Source organism: Psilocybe cubensis, chromosome 1 (assembly GCF_017499595.1).
Source record: "Psilocybe cubensis strain MGC-MH-2018 chromosome 1, whole genome shotgun sequence".
NCBI lineage: Eukaryota > Fungi > Basidiomycota > Agaricomycetes > Agaricales > Agrocybaceae > Psilocybe > Psilocybe cubensis.
Window position 1 is genome coordinate 2,166,718 of NC_062999.1, and position 15,955 is coordinate 2,182,672.

General features: G+C 44.4%; 8 protein-coding genes across 8 annotated transcripts; 5 read left to right on the plus strand and 3 right to left on the minus strand.

Moving 5' to 3' along the window:
• Positions 1-193: 193 nt before the first annotated feature.
• JR316_0000693 (Glutathione hydrolase-like YwrD proenzyme) lies at positions 194-2,237 on the plus strand (the record flags this gene model as incomplete). The annotated part of the gene is made up of 14 exons (XM_047886507.1): positions 194-362; positions 425-491; positions 553-710; positions 766-865; positions 918-967; positions 1,104-1,354; positions 1,407-1,425; positions 1,473-1,596; positions 1,648-1,661; positions 1,716-1,780; positions 1,847-1,909; positions 1,965-2,004; positions 2,060-2,110; positions 2,167-2,237. The coding sequence occupies 14 exons, from the start codon at positions 194-196 to the stop codon at positions 2,235-2,237; spliced, it is 1,242 nt and encodes a 413-aa protein (XP_047754253.1).
• Positions 2,238-2,477: 240 nt separating this feature from the next.
• Positions 2,478-4,649, minus strand: JR316_0000694 (Protein phosphatase 2C-like protein 4; the record flags this gene model as incomplete). The annotated part of the gene is made up of 11 exons (XM_047886508.1): positions 2,478-2,506; positions 2,561-2,704; positions 2,971-2,991; positions 3,041-3,289; positions 3,340-3,410; positions 3,442-3,498; positions 3,553-3,699; positions 3,763-3,902; positions 3,955-4,171; positions 4,223-4,375; positions 4,417-4,649. 11 exons carry the CDS (start codon positions 4,647-4,649, stop codon positions 2,478-2,480), a joined length of 1,461 nt encoding a protein of 486 aa, XP_047754254.1.
• Positions 4,650-5,053: 404 nt separating this feature from the next.
• JR316_0000695 (3-phytase A) lies at positions 5,054-7,172 on the plus strand (the record flags this gene model as incomplete). The annotated part of the gene is made up of 10 exons (XM_047886509.1): positions 5,054-5,255; positions 5,310-5,712; positions 5,764-5,798; positions 5,855-5,908; positions 5,961-5,979; positions 6,038-6,314; positions 6,367-6,442; positions 6,493-6,705; positions 6,759-6,832; positions 6,882-7,172. The coding sequence occupies 10 exons, from the start codon at positions 5,054-5,056 to the stop codon at positions 7,170-7,172; spliced, it is 1,644 nt and encodes a 547-aa protein (XP_047754255.1).
• A 277-nt stretch (positions 7,173-7,449) lies between these two features.
• On the plus strand, positions 7,450-8,351 carry JR316_0000696 (Charged multivesicular body protein 6; the record flags this gene model as incomplete). Its single annotated transcript, XM_047886510.1, has 6 exons — positions 7,450-7,505; positions 7,557-7,599; positions 7,649-7,801; positions 7,869-8,021; positions 8,069-8,155; positions 8,202-8,351. 6 exons carry the CDS (start codon positions 7,450-7,452, stop codon positions 8,349-8,351), a joined length of 642 nt encoding a protein of 213 aa, XP_047754256.1.
• A 104-nt stretch (positions 8,352-8,455) lies between these two features.
• JR316_0000697 (Peptidyl-prolyl cis-trans isomerase-like 2) lies at positions 8,456-10,500 on the minus strand (the record flags this gene model as incomplete). The annotated part of the gene is made up of 10 exons (XM_047886511.1): positions 8,456-8,753; positions 8,809-8,976; positions 9,029-9,177; positions 9,235-9,324; positions 9,378-9,518; positions 9,572-9,672; positions 9,728-9,879; positions 9,928-10,155; positions 10,212-10,358; positions 10,409-10,500. 10 exons carry the CDS (start codon positions 10,498-10,500, stop codon positions 8,456-8,458), a joined length of 1,566 nt encoding a protein of 521 aa, XP_047754257.1.
• A 315-nt stretch (positions 10,501-10,815) lies between these two features.
• Positions 10,816-12,819, plus strand: JR316_0000698 (Pentatricopeptide repeat-containing protein, chloroplastic; the record flags this gene model as incomplete). The annotated part of the gene is made up of 1 exon (XM_047886512.1): positions 10,816-12,819. The coding sequence occupies one exon, from the start codon at positions 10,816-10,818 to the stop codon at positions 12,817-12,819; it is 2,004 nt and encodes a 667-aa protein (XP_047754258.1).
• A 55-nt stretch (positions 12,820-12,874) lies between these two features.
• On the minus strand, positions 12,875-13,189 carry JR316_0000699 (Mitochondrial import protein 2; the record flags this gene model as incomplete). The annotated part of the gene is made up of 2 exons (XM_047886513.1): positions 12,875-12,951; positions 13,009-13,189. 2 exons carry the CDS (start codon positions 13,187-13,189, stop codon positions 12,875-12,877), a joined length of 258 nt encoding a protein of 85 aa, XP_047754259.1.
• Positions 13,190-13,338: 149 nt separating this feature from the next.
• On the plus strand, positions 13,339-15,383 carry JR316_0000700 (Sugar transporter STL1; the record flags this gene model as incomplete). The annotated part of the gene is made up of 13 exons (XM_047886514.1): positions 13,339-13,431; positions 13,489-13,505; positions 13,564-13,670; positions 13,725-13,893; positions 13,950-14,055; positions 14,105-14,226; positions 14,286-14,415; positions 14,469-14,568; positions 14,792-14,912; positions 14,966-15,023; positions 15,075-15,143; positions 15,172-15,184; positions 15,319-15,383. The coding sequence occupies 13 exons, from the start codon at positions 13,339-13,341 to the stop codon at positions 15,381-15,383; spliced, it is 1,170 nt and encodes a 389-aa protein (XP_047754260.1).
• Positions 15,384-15,955: the final 572 nt, after the last annotated feature.

The window sequence follows — 15,955 nt, forward strand, 5'->3', positions numbered from 1 at the left end:
ACCCATGACATACAATCGACGATTGGTTTGTCACGAGGTTAACAAAAGGCCAGTGAGGTTATAACTATCTCAGAATAACCCATGTGCCATTGTATAAATCTGCTACCGGGTTATCAACGGCTCTCCGCTACCGTGCGGCTCTAGCGCTATAAAAACCAAAATTCCGTGCGATCGCCTCAAAAACATACGCACGATGCCCCCAGTTACCATCGATTGGTCCAAGGTCAACAATCCAGAGCTTATATTCCAGCGCTTTGCCAGTCGCAGGTCTGTGGTATATGGCACTAAGGGAATGGTGTCTTCATCCCAACCATTGGCGACAGAGGCGGGTCTAGAGATATTGAGAAAGGGCGGGAATGCAGGTGTGTGAAGCACAGAGGACAAGTGATGGATAATTTGGATGCTCAATGTCCTATTTGAATAGCGGATGCTGCAGTTGCTACTTCAGTTGCATTAAACGTAACAGAGCCAAGTTGCTGCGGGATCGGCGGGTATGCCTTCATTCTTTGATATACAGCAAAAATTGAGATACTATCAACGATTTCTTTATAGCGACGCATTTTGCCTTTTTTATGATGCAAAGACGAAGACGGTAAAGGCGCTAAATGGGTCAGGCCGTGCTCCAGCTAAATTGGACATTGACTATCTTCTGGCTCGCGGAATCAAAGGGTCTATTCCTTTAACCGACCTTAACTCTGTAACAGTTCCAGGTCAGGCGGTTTGAATCAGGTTCAATCCGAGAGACATTCCCTGACAGTCAGGCAGGGGCTGCTGCTGCTTGGGTAGATACCATTGAGACCTTTGGGAGTGGCTCGGTTACAATTGCTGATATCTTCGAGCCAGCAATACGTTTGGCAGAAGAAGGGTATATGACAATACTTATTCTTTCACGATTTAATCTCTCAGTTGTTTTTCAGTGTCCCCGTGTCGGAGATTCATGGACATGCGGCAAGTTCTGCTTACAAATGTATGTCATAGATATAACTGATTGGATGCCTCTGTACAGTGGCAACGCTCCGAGGTTTGGAATACTTGTCTGCATCAGCTTAGATCGCTCATCTGAACAAACTAGTCATTAATAAAAAACGCATCGCCTAATGGAGATGAAATGTTACTCAATGGCAAGGCACCTTTGCCTGGTCAAATTATCAAGCTACCCAATTTGGCGCGAACCTTCAAAGAAGTAGTAGCCCATGGAAAAGACGGTTTTTACAAGGGCAGAGTAGCCTCCGCCATTGTTGAACTCATCAAAAGCAAAGGTGGCCTCATGGAACTGGAAGACCTGGCTAATCACAGATCGACATTTGTAGAACCTATTCAGTATACTTATGCAAACGAAGTCACTGTGTACGAGGTAAAATTTTGAATATTACATCGTAAAACTTTTCTCATTGTTGTTCCCACAGTGCCCACCAAATGGACAGGGTAGGTGGTATAACATTCATTTCATTTCCTACTTCATGACGCTGTAGGTATAACGGCCTTACTTGCGTTGGGAATCCTGGAAAGCATTCAGGAACAAGGACTCTCGAAACCTCTCTCTGAAATGGAGCATAATTCGCCGGAGTATCTACACACTCTAATCGAAGCATTACGGTCCGTTCGCTTGAATTCGAAATTGACGTCAACTAACCAAATAGCTACCAGACTCGCGTTTGCTGGTAAAATTTCACCAGAGACTTCAAGTTCGGGATATGTATCTAACACCTGAAAAGACAGCCAATACTATGTTACAGACCCTGACGTCGAACATATCCCAGTTAAAGAATTGCTTAGTAAGGTTAGCTTCAAAAATAAAGCTAAACATATGCATCGACATGAACCCCTCGATTTTTTCTTTCTCTAGGAATACTTAGCATCCAGAGCTCGGCTATTTAACTCAAAGGGAGCAAATCCACGAGTCATTCATGTCAATCAAATACCTCTTTTTTGCAATGCAAACTCATACAGATTCCATGTTACAGGGAAACCCGGTCAATTCATCTGATACCGTTTATTTCTCAGGTTTGGTTTTTGAACCGACAATCTCAGTATTTTCTAATTTAAACGATTACTTTAGTTACAGATCAGTGGGGAAATGCCTGTAGTTATATTCAAAGTAATTACGCAGGTCAGTACATATTTACTGTGGGTTTCGATCGTAAATAGTACTTGACTGCGCTACAGGTTTTGGAACTGGTGGTAAGGTTATGACTTGTTTAGGAGACCCAGCTATGTATACATTAACCATCTCTTAGCTGTCCCCAAAGGATGCGGTTTCACCCTTCAAAACAGAGGGTCTGGTTTTGTCCTTACTAAAGGCCATCCCAATGCTTTGAAGGTACTTGAAAATGCCTACCATTGTATCACAAAGGTTGTATTAAAAACAGGTTAACTTCAGGGAGGAAAGAGACCTTACCATACTATCATACCTGCACTGGCTACTAAAGGGGACGACCTCTTCTTGAGTTACGGTGTAATGGGAGGCTTCATGCAGGTCAGCGTCTTATTTGAGGAAGAGTATTCACTATTCTCATAGCTTCTTAGCCACAAGGACACGTACAAGTCCTTCTGAACATACTGCGTGGCTTCACACCCCAGACTGCGCTTGACTCCCCTCGTTTTTGTATTTCTGCTGGGACTCCAGATGTGGAAAGTAAAGACACTGGCGCCGCGGGAGATATTAACAGTGAAGTATACTTCGAAGACGGGATCTCACAAGAAACTATAGAGGCACTCAGAAGTTGGTTTAAATTCAAGTTTGGAATTAATCATAGTGCTGACCACAATGCAATTAGATATGGGACATGATGCTAGATCAGTGACTGGGTTCAATAGGGGTCTAATGGGGAGAGGACAGGTAATACAAAAACTGAATGACCCGTCAGGTAGATTTGTATGGGCAGCGGGATCAGATCTCAGAGCAGATGGACATGCAGCCGCTCAGATATAGGTCTTTGGGACATCCAGAACGACCAGGCGATCACATACGCCGCTGTCGTTCACTCCCCACTAGAAAGACATTTAGTCTCAAATCAGTATTGACCTTATTGTAACTTACCGGCTTGCTTTTGCCTATAAGCTCGAAGATCTTTGGTCGCATCCGGACCAGTGATCTTTCCCCAACCTGCCAATGGCACTACGATGGCGGTGGCATTGTCTTCCCCTCCCAACTCTTCCGAAAAGGCTAATATTCGTTCAGCTGCAGTTTTTGGATCATTACATCCTCTTGCGAGGTCTACTATTTCGGCATCTGATAATATAGAAGATATTCCGTCAGAGACAAGCACAAGGAAAGCCCATTCTCTTCCTGGAAAGATTTGAGCCACTAGCGAACCCGAATTGCGGAATAGACATTACCGTTCAGTAATTTTGAGCGAACTTCGGGTTCTGGTGTTATCCCGAATTTTTTGTAATTCAAATCCCCGAGACTGGAGAAGGTAGTTTAAGCGATCAGCGTACTTTTGCAATATAGTATTCAATACATACCATCGCGTGTTTGCGAGAGAGCCCATCCATCTAAAAACAGAAAGGTTTGCATGAAAGTGAAAGTAAGATGTGATATATACTTACCGAGATTCACCATATGAATCCGTAATGAGAGAAGAGCCCATCATTCTACGTAATCTAATGCTTTCTATACGTGCATCTGGATAATGGTTTTCTGTCATAGGAAAGACTTGTCCGTTTAGTGTCGAACATAGTAGCACTCTAGTATCACTGACAAAAGATACTGGTATGTTAGTTAAATGAGTGTAGCTGATAGTGTGACTAACAACTTACCCGCAATGAGCAACTGTCAATGCCAATTTCTCAGCCGAGAAGAATGGAGTTGCTGGCGCATCCAGGGATTGTAGAACTGCTACAGAAGCGGTAGCGCCACATGCTTGTGCTGCATTATCTGCTGATAGATTTTTATCCACCTGAGAAGAGAACCTAAATATCACGACAATCGGATATGGCAACGGAACATACCTCAAAAAAAGTCAAGGTTGCACGGGCTTCCAAAGTCATTTCTTCTTTATTCGTCCCATCTATCCAAGGTGCGATTGCCCCGCCTTTGAATCGCTTGAAATAGCCTCCAATTTCTTTTATCCACCCAAATAACTCCGGTATAAGTGATTTGTCTACAGACTCGAATAATCCATGTAGTTCCTGGCGCAAGTATTGAGCTACTGCTGACCCTCCGTGCCTGCGGCTGTTAGTTGGACAATAATCCGAAGAGGAAAATAGAAGGACCTACCCGTCGTAAATTCCTACAAAGAGCACTTGACGCGCAAGTACGTCCCCAACTTGACTGGGGTCCCAATCAACACCATGATCTCGTTTGAGGGATAAACGTAGTTCCTCTGGCGGTAAGGATAGTGTGGCAAAACCATAGAAATCTTCTTGGTGACTAAGAAAAGGTTAGTGAACAAAGTGCAGGTTCGGAAGGACACTTGATTTAGTATTTGCCTTCTATTTCCACGCGAGTTCACGACGCCGATGACCTTGGGGGACGACAATGGTACTCTTATAGAGCCAGCTGGTTGCACATGAGTAGTAAATGTAATGTATGGACGCTCAGTCCTACCTGGTGTAGCCGCGCGAATGTAATCGTGGTATCTCGCAATGCTTCGAGGTTTGGTAGCGCTATGAGACGGAAGCTTCAGCAAGCATCTATAAGCCATTGGCACTCTTGTAAAGATTACTGGGCACTGCCAGCATCCCGCACAATGTGTACCAGAAGGAGAATTGGTGAGAGGTTTGTTCAAGTTACTGATACTATGTTTAGATCAATAGTCGTGACGTTATGGGTCAAAGGATGTAACACATGGTTCAACAAGTTCATCAGTCCAGCGCTCTCACACTAAAACATAATTACCGACGAATCCAGTCCCTGCAACATGAGAAATTGTCCGCCAATTGGTCGTCAGCTGGAGCTTCGGAAGACACATGCGTCATCCGTACGTGAATCTTTCGTGCGGTTATACACTCTTTTTAAGGCTAGACATCATTTTCACAAGTAGCGAGGTCGTGAGATATAAAAGTAATGCGGTTTTGGACTGGAAAAAATTGTTATCCTATCTACGACATGCTGGGGTCTTCCTTTACCTTGTCTTTGGTTGGGCTTTTGTGCTTGATATCCGACGTTGCGGCAGGGTCTCCTCCGTTGGCCTCCTCGTTCGCTGGATCAACGACCAGTGCGGTGTTCCCACCTCCCAACGCTACTATAACAGCCACAGACACATTCTTTCCGGATGCTTCGGACATTGGCTTTGCTGGTCCTACTCCAAGTAAGCTATCAAGTTGTGCATGATATTGGGTGTTTCTAGTAACCGTCTTCTTAGCTGGAGACGAAGCCAATGCAATAGCCACTGCCCCAGTGAATGCTAAAGTGGACAATTTCTTCCCTCTAATCAATCCTGGGGCGCAGGATACGAAGAAAAATAAGCCTTTCGATGTTTTGGTGCACGCCGGAAGTTTAAGTCCCTGGCAATCAGTCGATTCTTTCGGACTGCCAGACGCATCTCCGGTTATACCGCAAGGGTGTGAGCTTGTTCAGGCACACCTTCTTCACCGTCATGGAGCCAGATATCCAACATCTGGTAGCGGACCTGCTAATTTCGCGGCTAAAGTTCACGCAGCAGCCACAGGTGCTGGATTTTCTGCAACGGGTGCTCTTAGCTTCTTGAACACCTGGACCTATAAACTTGGCGCGGAATTACTGACCCCATTTGGTCGTTCACAATTGTAAAATTTCTTTATTTTTCAAATTTGCATAACCAACAGTTATACGAATAGGTTCAACTTGGGAGTTGGGTTCAGAGTGAAATATGGTCCGCGAGTTATATATTGAAGTAGTACATTGTCACCTAGCTAATACAAATTCTAGGAGAACTACTCAAGGACTTTAAAGATTTGCCTGTCTTTCGCACAACCTCTGAAGGTATTTTGATGTACGTATTTCCTTCTACATGTGGCTGACGTGGTAACTGTAGCTCGAATGGTAGATTCAGCGTCGGTATTATTGTTTTTCAGGAGTGGCCTTGAGTTAATGCCTTTCCTTTATTTTTAGCGTACATTTTGCTGCAGGTTTTTTCGGCGTTCAAACGTACCAACAAGAATATCACCAGCTTATCACCATTGAAAACGATGGTCAAAATAATACCCTTGCTCCCTACGAAACCTGTACTAATAGTAATAATGCTATCGGCTCTTTCGGAAACGTCCAGTCGGCAAAATGGGCAGACGTTTACACAGCACCTATAATAAAAAGACTCGGAAAAGACTTGAACGGTCTTCGACTTACAGCGACCGACGTAACTTCAATGCAGCAGTTATGTGCTTATGAGGTAGGCGGATGAACCGATGTCACCAGCTTCCATCTTACAGGTTACCGCTCAGACCGTGGCTCTCGGGTTTTCCCAGTTCTGTAATTTGTTTACTGAAGATGAATGGAAATCTTTCGAATACTTGAATGGTGCGTCTAACACTTGGATTGTTTTACGTTATGTTGAATGTGCGTTTTAGATCTCTCATTTTGGTACTCCAATGGACCTGGAAATCCCACCTCCAGTGCAATGGGCATTGGATATGTACAAGAACTTGTTTCACGACTTACAAAAACACGAATTACAACTTTTAATACGTCTGTCAATGCCTCGATTGTGACTGACGAAGTGCTCTTTCCACTTGACCAGCCCATATTTGTGGATGCATCTCATGATACCATCCTTTCTGCAAGTAAGCAAGATCATTTTAATGCCATGGTCTCAGTGTATAACAAATAGATCTAGTATTCGTTGCTATGAATTTTACCAGCCTTGCAGCAAATGGCCCATTGCCAACAGATCATATACCGAAGGATCAGGTGGGAGATACCCCCGGCTTATTTGAACATTTCTTATTTTATTTTTTAGACATACTTTGTCAACCAAATTGCACCCTTTGCTTCCAACCTTGTTGGACAGGTTCTTTCTTGCTCTGCGTCTACAAAGCCAACTCACATTCGATGGATTCTGAACGACGGCGTTTTACCCCTTACTGGTATCAAAGGTTGCAAGGCCAATAAGGATGGAATGTGTGACCTGGAAGCCTTTATTTCTGGAATGAAGGCACGAATCGCGGAGGTGGACTTCGCATTTGACTGCTTTGCAAACTTTACCATTCCTATCCCTGATAATATAGTCAATGGGCAGTTTCCTAAGTAGTAATTCCTGACATTATAGTCATTAAGATTTTCCCGATAGTAGTACGAGCTGTGATATCATCAACCAATTGTTTCAGTATCAACCAAAGTCATTTTCTGTAATTACCAAGGAATTTCGCGGATCGGTCTATTCCTAAAATAGATTAACGATCACGTACCTTTGCATGCTAAGTGTGTCACCACTTACTGCACCACTGAACCTTTACACTCTATCACTGGACTCTTCTATAGTCCACTCAAACTGGTGCATGTGTCTCTAGGAACCGGTGCAGTCCAACATGGGAGGTAGCCAGTCTCTTCCCAAGATAACACCGCAAGATCGGGCGATTTTGGAGTAAGCACTCTCAGTAGTTTTTCTGTCATCTTCCTAAACATTTATCTATAGCCTGAAGCTACAGCGCGATAAATTAAGGCAATACCAGAAGAAGGTTTGGGATTCCACTTCTGAACGTTTTCAATTTGACGTATGAATTCCAGATACAACATGTCTTGGACAGGGAACAAGCAATTGCCAAAGCTCAGCTAGCAGCTGGACAGAAGGATCGAGCGCTCATTGCGCTGCGGAGGCGGAAGTACCAGCAAGGCCTGATGTCAAAAACAGACAGTCAACTGGAGAATCTAGAGCAATTGGTAGATCCTCTATCCTCCGATACACGGTGTCCAATGCTGTTAAACAGATTTTCACTACACTATTTAGGTCACTACAATTGAATTCTCCCTTGTTGAGGTCTCTGTGTTGCACGGCCTCAAACAGGGAAACGACGTTTTGAAGGAGATTCATAAAGAAATGAACATAGAGAGTGTTGAAAAGCTATTAGAGGAGACCGCTGAAGCGCGCGAATACCAAAAGGTTTGTTCTCTCCTTCGGACCCGAGTGCGATTCATAATGTTGTTCAGGAAATTGGCGATATGCTCGCCAACACGCTTACGTTAGATGACGAAGATGCTGTTCAAGAGGAATTGTCTGCCCTTCAGAAGGATATCGTAGGTTGTTTTATTCAAAGGTGTCGTAAGTTCTGACATCTCGTAGTTAGGAGAAGACAAGGAACCCCATCTCTTCGACCTTCCCACCGTGCCATCCGAAGAACCCCGAGATCCTATCACCGAAGGCATGTTTCTTGTATTTACCTTCATATTACACACATTGAAATGCTTTGCTAGACCATCAACTCCAACGTGACAAGGTTCTCGCCTCAGTATAATATTTGCGGCAGTGCGAATCGTGATGATACACATATGTACACCTATATATACCAACCAACGAGCGTCTATATAATAATGATATCACCAACCCTCAAAATCTCCGAAACCTATTTTCCGCTTCTTTTTCGAATCTTCATCGCGAGAAGTGATCACTGCAGATGGAGGTCTTTTCAGATTGAGATACTTGCCAACTCCTGATCCAGCTCCTGAATTCCCTCCAAAGTCAAGAGTGTTTCCATCTGAACCTATTTTGGTCCCAAACCAATTAACATCTTCCTTTGTGTCTGATGGCGAAGTAATTCCAGGTTTTGTGCTTTCGGCTCTCTTTGCCAATTTCTTTGCTAGACGCGTTTTATATTCTTCGAAGGGATCTTGGTATCTAATAGGTAACATAAGTGAGCAAGATGTAGTTAGGAAAAAGTTCAGAGACAAACATGATGACTTCGGTGATGCGGACAGATTTCGCAGGCCGATCCGTGCCAGGTTTTACTGGAAGATTCTCAAGGGCATCCAACACATCTTCTCCGCCTACGAGTTTACCAAAAACGGTATGCTTTTTATCCAGATGAGGGGCAGACTTAAAAGTTAAGTAAAACTGTGATCTATGGAAGGATTAAGATTGTGCGGGCAGTGAAGTTGCAATGAGTAGCGTACCCATTAGTATTTGCACCTTTGTTAGCCATAGCCAAGGTCCCACGACCATCATGCTTCGCGGCACCTTTCATATCCAATTCATCTCTGAAGGGAGTGCCCCAGTATGACTCTCCTCCAGCTCCAGTTCCAGTTGGATCTCCTGTTTGTATCTAGGTGTAAGGATTAGTTATCTAGTGCATATTGCTGTAAAGTTCATGAAGGCGCACCATAAAACCAGGGACAAGCCGGTGAAATAGGCAGTTGTTGTATTTTCCAGCTCTCGAGAGCATCAAAAAATTGTAGCATGTTTTGGGCGCCTATAATTTTTTGTTAAAATTGGGTTTAGACATGATCAAGTCGCAAGATGCACCTTTTCGCAGTATAATTCCAAATTCAAGCTGGCGCCCCCCAAACTGGTGACGACACGCACATATGCACGCCGTTTACCAACATCCTTTTCTTTCCCCTTCCCTTTAAGAGGTTTGGAAATATCTTCAAACATCATTTCTTCCTGTGTAACCGTTAGCATGAGATGAAATCAGATATTAAGCCAAGTATACATACTTCGTCCCAGAGAAGTTTTGAACTAGAACCTTGCGATATATCTACTGACGTTGACGTCAAAGATGCGCCAGCCAAGCCGCTCGAATAAGGAGATATATTCCCTTTAAACAACGTTCATATGATAGTCGGTAGAACAGTGGGTGTTGATCGACGTACAAGGAACAGGCTCCTTTGCCTTCAATGCCTTTACGACTGGAACTGGGTCGCTATTTGGGGTTTGTTCTTTCTTGACCTTTTCAGGTACCACAACATTCGGTGCCGATGCAGTTGGCATGCCATGAGGATTTTGGAGAGTAATGACGTCTCCCCTAGCAAAAATGTCAACTATGGCAAATCTTAAGATCATATATACTCACTTTTTGAAAGGCACATCTTCTACTAGATCCCTTCCTCCTTTGATACTCTCCGCAAGAAATACGTTCCCAGTAGTTGCGATTGCGACAATGTGTGAGTGTTCACTAAATGGCTTGAACGATATTGGATCATGAATTTCTCCTGTGGCCTCCTTTCGAGAATAGTGAAGGGTAATCAAATCTGTAGGTGCTAAGGGCTCCTTGGTAATTGGATTAGTATTGTTGTGTTGTCTAAGGAAATGACGATGAGGCAAGTAATACAGCGTCTTAACATGAATAATACCCACTTCAGCCAGGGTATGATATTGACCAAGTCGAATACAATACCAGTGCCGTCGGTATTCCTTGCGCAAACTGGGTGCGTGAACGGTTGAAAGGACAGGGCACAACAGTCAAATGGCGTTCTGGCACCGGGATGAGGAGCTTCGGCCTTACTAGAAGAACATCAGACTTATGAAGTTATAAAATACAGACACAAACACACGCTTTGTATCCTGTAGATGAGGAATGAGAACCATGGAGACCAGCGTGTTCAGCGTGGGTGATATATAGTTTGTCTGAATTTCCGTGGCCCATTGTAGTCGAGGTTGAGGTACAAGTTTGGAACCGATCGTTTTACCTAATGCCCGCGACTTGTCGCCAACTGGAAAGGCCTGCTCTAGTCAAAATTCTTGTCCACGACTTTTACTTCAAACTTCGGCTCTTTTCATGCACGCTCGTCAAGTCTCAAAACTCAAATATGCTCCCAATCACACTACACTCAATTTGCTTGATTTTCTTGTTCCTAGTCTAGTACATCGAGCCCGAGCATTCTCGAAACCAGTCTTTCAACGCGATCCTTCCGCTCCTAAAGATGGACCCTTTCTACACAGCCAAATCCGCGACCAAATTATGGCGCGTGCTCATGCTAGGCCAAAGGTGTCGGATTCAGCAAAGAACACCCGAAATATTCTAATCACTCAGATACAAAAGTCTGTAGAGAGTGGAGATCTTCTTTCAGCTCTAGGATATTGGCGGAGTCTCGAGGAGCATAAGGCGTCCGTGCAGCCCGATGACGAGGGATATGGTTTACCTGAGTCGACTGAACAGAAGTTGGCTTCTCTTTTCAAAAGTCAGGTTCAAAAAGCGCACGCGGCTCCGTCATGGGATCCAGTAATTGCTCAAGACTTCGCACTGCGAGCTGCAATTCATGGCTCAGCGGAAGCATTGTATGGTTTAATGCTGGTCCAGCTCCAAATGAAAAGACCGCAGGAGACACTGGGTCTCTACAGACAATTTATGGCGTCTGTAGATTCCCCAGAAATAGTAGACGACGTGGACGACAACGGGCTTGCAGGGTTGGTTCGTGAAGGCAATGAATCTAATTTCGACCACTTTCGTGTCTCGGTATTACTTGCTGCGATAACTGCGCACGCCATGACCGACTCGTTCCGTGCTGCGTTTGATACGTACATGTCGTCAAAACTTCGCGTGTCTTCCTTTCGCAAGAATTTATTCTTTCAAGAAGTCAATATCCCGTCCGAAGTAGTTAAAAAGGCTCAGAAATATGCCAACAGATTGGAAATCCTTGCGTTGTTATCAAAACCATCTGCATTATCAAAACATATCATGAATCTAGCGCATCCAAGGACAGCACCTGTATTAATTCGCTTGTATCAAACCATCTTGGACGGAATTCACGACGAATCGGACCCATACCTTGCCGCGGATCGCGTCGGTCTATCTGAAACAAGATTGGCTGCAATGACAGAAGTCGGTTGGACATCCTTTCAGACGGGATTTATTAGGTGTGAACGGAAGGATTTAGCTGCTCAGCTCTGGAGTGATCTTGCAAATTTGGGAATCCAGCCGGGCGTAACGATGTGGACAGGCTTGTTGGATGTCTATGCAGATCTTCGTGACTCAACACAATCTATGCTTACCTGGAACATGATGCTGCGCCAAAAAATTGAACCAGATGAGTTGTCGTACAGGGCGATGATAGCTGTTCTGTTCGACGACAACAAACTAGATGAAGCTATTCAACGATTTCAAGAATTCAGAAAACGTTTTAAAATTCATAATGCTCCTCAACTAACTGTTTACAACACTGTGCTACGAGGATTACTTCGTTCGAAACGGATACTCGAAGCTAATCAACTGCTATCGACAATGCTAAAAAACGGACCTGCACCTGATGTCGTTTCGTTCAACACTTTCCTTGGATTCTACAGTCGCGAAAAAGATTTCTCAGGTCTCGCCACGACAGTGAACCGGATGTCAGACGCGAAGATTACTGGCGATGTAGTGACCTTTTCAACTATCATGACTGCCTTATTGCAAGTAGGAGAGAGAAATGCGCCGAATATCATTTTAGGAATTATGCAGAAGCAGGGTGTACAGCCAAACGTCGCTACTTATACCGCCATCATCGATCATCTAATGCGGGAACAGTCGAATGAGAATTTGGAGGCGTCATTGAAGCTACTTGACAAAATGGAGCAGGATCCTGTTACCAAACCAAATGAGGTGACATATACCACAATCCTTACTGGTCTATACCGAGGACGCTGGACTGACCGGCAGAGGGCAGAGGAAGTCAGAGGGGACATAGTGTCGCGGATGAGACGGTTCAAAGTCGCGTTCCGTTTACCGACATATCACACACTTATTCAAGCCGCATTGGATTCACCATACCCGGATGGATATAAGGACGCGCTCGCCCTTATTCAGGAGATGGAGGATCAAGGGATTCCCCGAGTCAATAATACGTGGTATATATTATTCAAAGGGCTGGAACGGTTGGAACAGTGGGAAGCTGTAAACGAGATGGTGCGGAAGATGTGGAGGAGTCAGCATAAGCCAACAGAGAGTCTACAGAAGGTTATTGATCGTATCGTCAGAAAAACATCGTAGTTTATACATAATTTATCAACTCACTTTTAAGAGATGTTGCAACTTCTTAAATTCTTCAGCACTGAGACTTTGGTGTTGCTTCGCCAAAGAAAAAGGCCTTGCTCAGACCAACGCGCAGATATCGTGCATAGGCTGATGAAATGGGTCAATACTGTTCTCTAGCTCTGAAAAGATATCAAACGAAGATACCAATGTGGCTCCAACGCCGACCTAACCACTTGCCGAAGAACGGCAAAATAACAACAGCGACGAGCTGCTGAAGTTGTTCAAGGCTTTCTTCCCATTCCTGTTGTGCGAGACGGTACTCCTCGTCCGAATCGTAGGAGGAGATTGATGATGTGTCGTCTAAGGAGGCGACGGATGATGGCATGGATCAGAGAAAGGAGAGTCAAGACTGACTCGGTTACATTTTGTGACACATATGGCATACAACTCTGATCGGCACCATGATCTTCTGCCGGACTCAGCCTGAGGTTTACTCCACAATTCCCTTCTGTTACAAACCAATACCTTGTGTCAATGACAGACCACCCGACACACAGGCGGAGGAGGCTGGTTGGCCAGTCGCTTCTGTATAGCATTTCTGTCTTTGCCAGCCTTGGTGTATTTCTGGTAAGCCCGCGTTTGAGGCTCGGTGACCATCAGTCTGAACTATTGCTACATGGCTAGTTCGGATATGATCAAGGGTGAGTGGTCGGTGACCACGTAGCATTACTCTCCCGTTCTCACAAATTTGTGTATCAGTGTTATGAGTGGTATAATCACAGGTCCATACTTTCGGAAGTATTTCAACTATCCTGGACCTATAGAGACAGGGACTGTCGTTGCTGTTCTAGAAATTGGCGCTTTTAGTACGTTATTCAAGTGCTGAAAGACCTTTGCAAGATTAAACGCCGTAAATGCAGTCACCTCCGTCGCTGCTGGCCGGGTGGGGGATACCATTGGCCGGAAAGGAACACTCTTCATCGGCGCCGTAGTATTTACAATCGGAGGTGCTATCCAAACTTTTACTATTGGCTTCTGGAGCATGCTGTTAGGGCGAATAGTGAGCGGTTTTGGTGTTGGTCTTCTCTCGTGAGTGCTTTGTGCTATTACGAACCAGGTCAGGGCATGAACTTGCATTGAAACAGGACCATTGTTCCAATTTATCAAAGTGAAATCTCCCCTCCTAATCATCGTGGGGCTCTAGCTTGTATGGAATTTACCGGAAACATTATTGGCTACTCGTCTTCCGTCGTAAGTTTATCAGTTCCCAATGCAAAACCTTGATTGAAATCTCCTTTAGTGGACGGATTATTTTTGCTCCTTCATAGATAGTGATATGTCCTGGAGAATCCCTCTTTTCATGCAATGTGTTATCGGTTCAATATTAGCAGCAGGATCTTTGCTCATACCTGAGAGTCCGCGGTAGGTTACCTTGAAGTGCATTTTTTACATTCGGCTATGATATAACCGTATTTGACGAGCAGGTGGCTCATTGACGTCGGTCGGGAGTCAGACGGCATGAGGGTTCTTGCAGACCTTCACGACGGGGATTTACACAACCCTATCGCTGTTGCCGAGTATGAAGAAATCAAGGATAAAGTCCGCGAGGACGTGCGTCGGCTTTCTTTGATTTCACTACAGCATGATCTCATGGTCTTCTATAGCGCGAATCTGGTGAAGCGAGGACATACGGTGTAATGTGGCGAAAGTATAAACGACGAGTTTTATTGGCAATGTCGTCTCAGGCTTTTGCCCAACTTGTGAGTCTCTAGTTCAAGCTACCTTTGATCCGAGGTTGATAAAGTTGATGTACAGAATGGAATCAACGGTAATCCCTCCTTTGCTTTGAGTTTTTCCTTTGTATCTGACTTACAATTTCTCAATGGCAGTCATCTCATATTATGCACGTGAGTTGTCGTGTTTCATTATGATTATAGTGACTGAAAACTTGATGGTTGTAGCGCGTGTGTTTGAAGGTAAATCCCAGCGGTTCTGTTACGTCGCACCTGTGTGCTAAGAAACCTTGTAGAGGCTGGATGGATAGGTCGCCAGGCCCTTTTAATGACAGGCATAAACTCTTTAATCTACGTCTTAAGCACCATTCCAACGTCAGAATCTCAATTCCTAATGTTTATACACGATCTTACTTTTATTTGATTAGGTGGTATCTTGTGGATCATTGGGGGCGCCGTGCCATTCTTCTCTCCGGCGCAGTCATTGTACGTACAGAAAATTCTGAAACTTGTTTGAGATTATAAGCTTTACTTTAGATGGCAGCAGCTCTAGTTGCGACAGGATGGTGGATGTACATCGATGTGCCACAGACGCCTAATGCTGTGGTCATATGCGTCATCATTTTCAATGCAGCATTTGGATACAGGTAAGCATATTGGTCGGAACGAAAAATAAAGAGAAGGCTGAATAAAGGTATAGTTGGGGCCCTATTCCATGGCTATACCCGCCTGAGGTAAGGTTATTTTCTGGTCACGAATTTTCCTGATAATGTTTCTTTAGATCATGCCGCTCAATGTACGGGCAAAGGGGGTCTCATTATCGACGGCGACGAATTGGGCATTTAACTTTCTAGTAGGCGAGGTTACGCCGTACCTTCAAGACCTGATCGAATGGCGACTATACCCCATGCATGGATTCTTTTGTATATCCAGTTTTGTTCTAGGTGGGTTCATTTAGAGCTATGATTGGTTTGACACTGTTGACGAGAGTTTCTGACAGTGTACTTTCGTGAGTTGACGTTGGTGTCTATTTCTCTGCGATGCTAAGTATGGGACGTAGTCTATCCCGAAACGAAAGGAATTCCTTTGGAAGAGATGGATGCTGTTTTTGGCGAAGGTGTGTGCCTCGTTATTCTTGTTGAGAAGTTGGAGCTTAATTTTCGTGACAGAGGAACGAGAATCTGCATCAGATTACGCATCAGAAACAGTATCTCTTGCACCAAGTAGAACGTCTGACCGGGAACGAGGTGGTAGAAGCGTTGAGCCTCACTGGTTTTTCAGACTGTTCAGAAGGACGAATTACAGGTACGAGCCAATACAGGATGAGTAGTAGAACTGTACAATTTTGTAGACAATATGTCATGTCGCCATCGTGATAATTAAAACCTTGTTTGATGGAGACGCACGTGATAACTTTA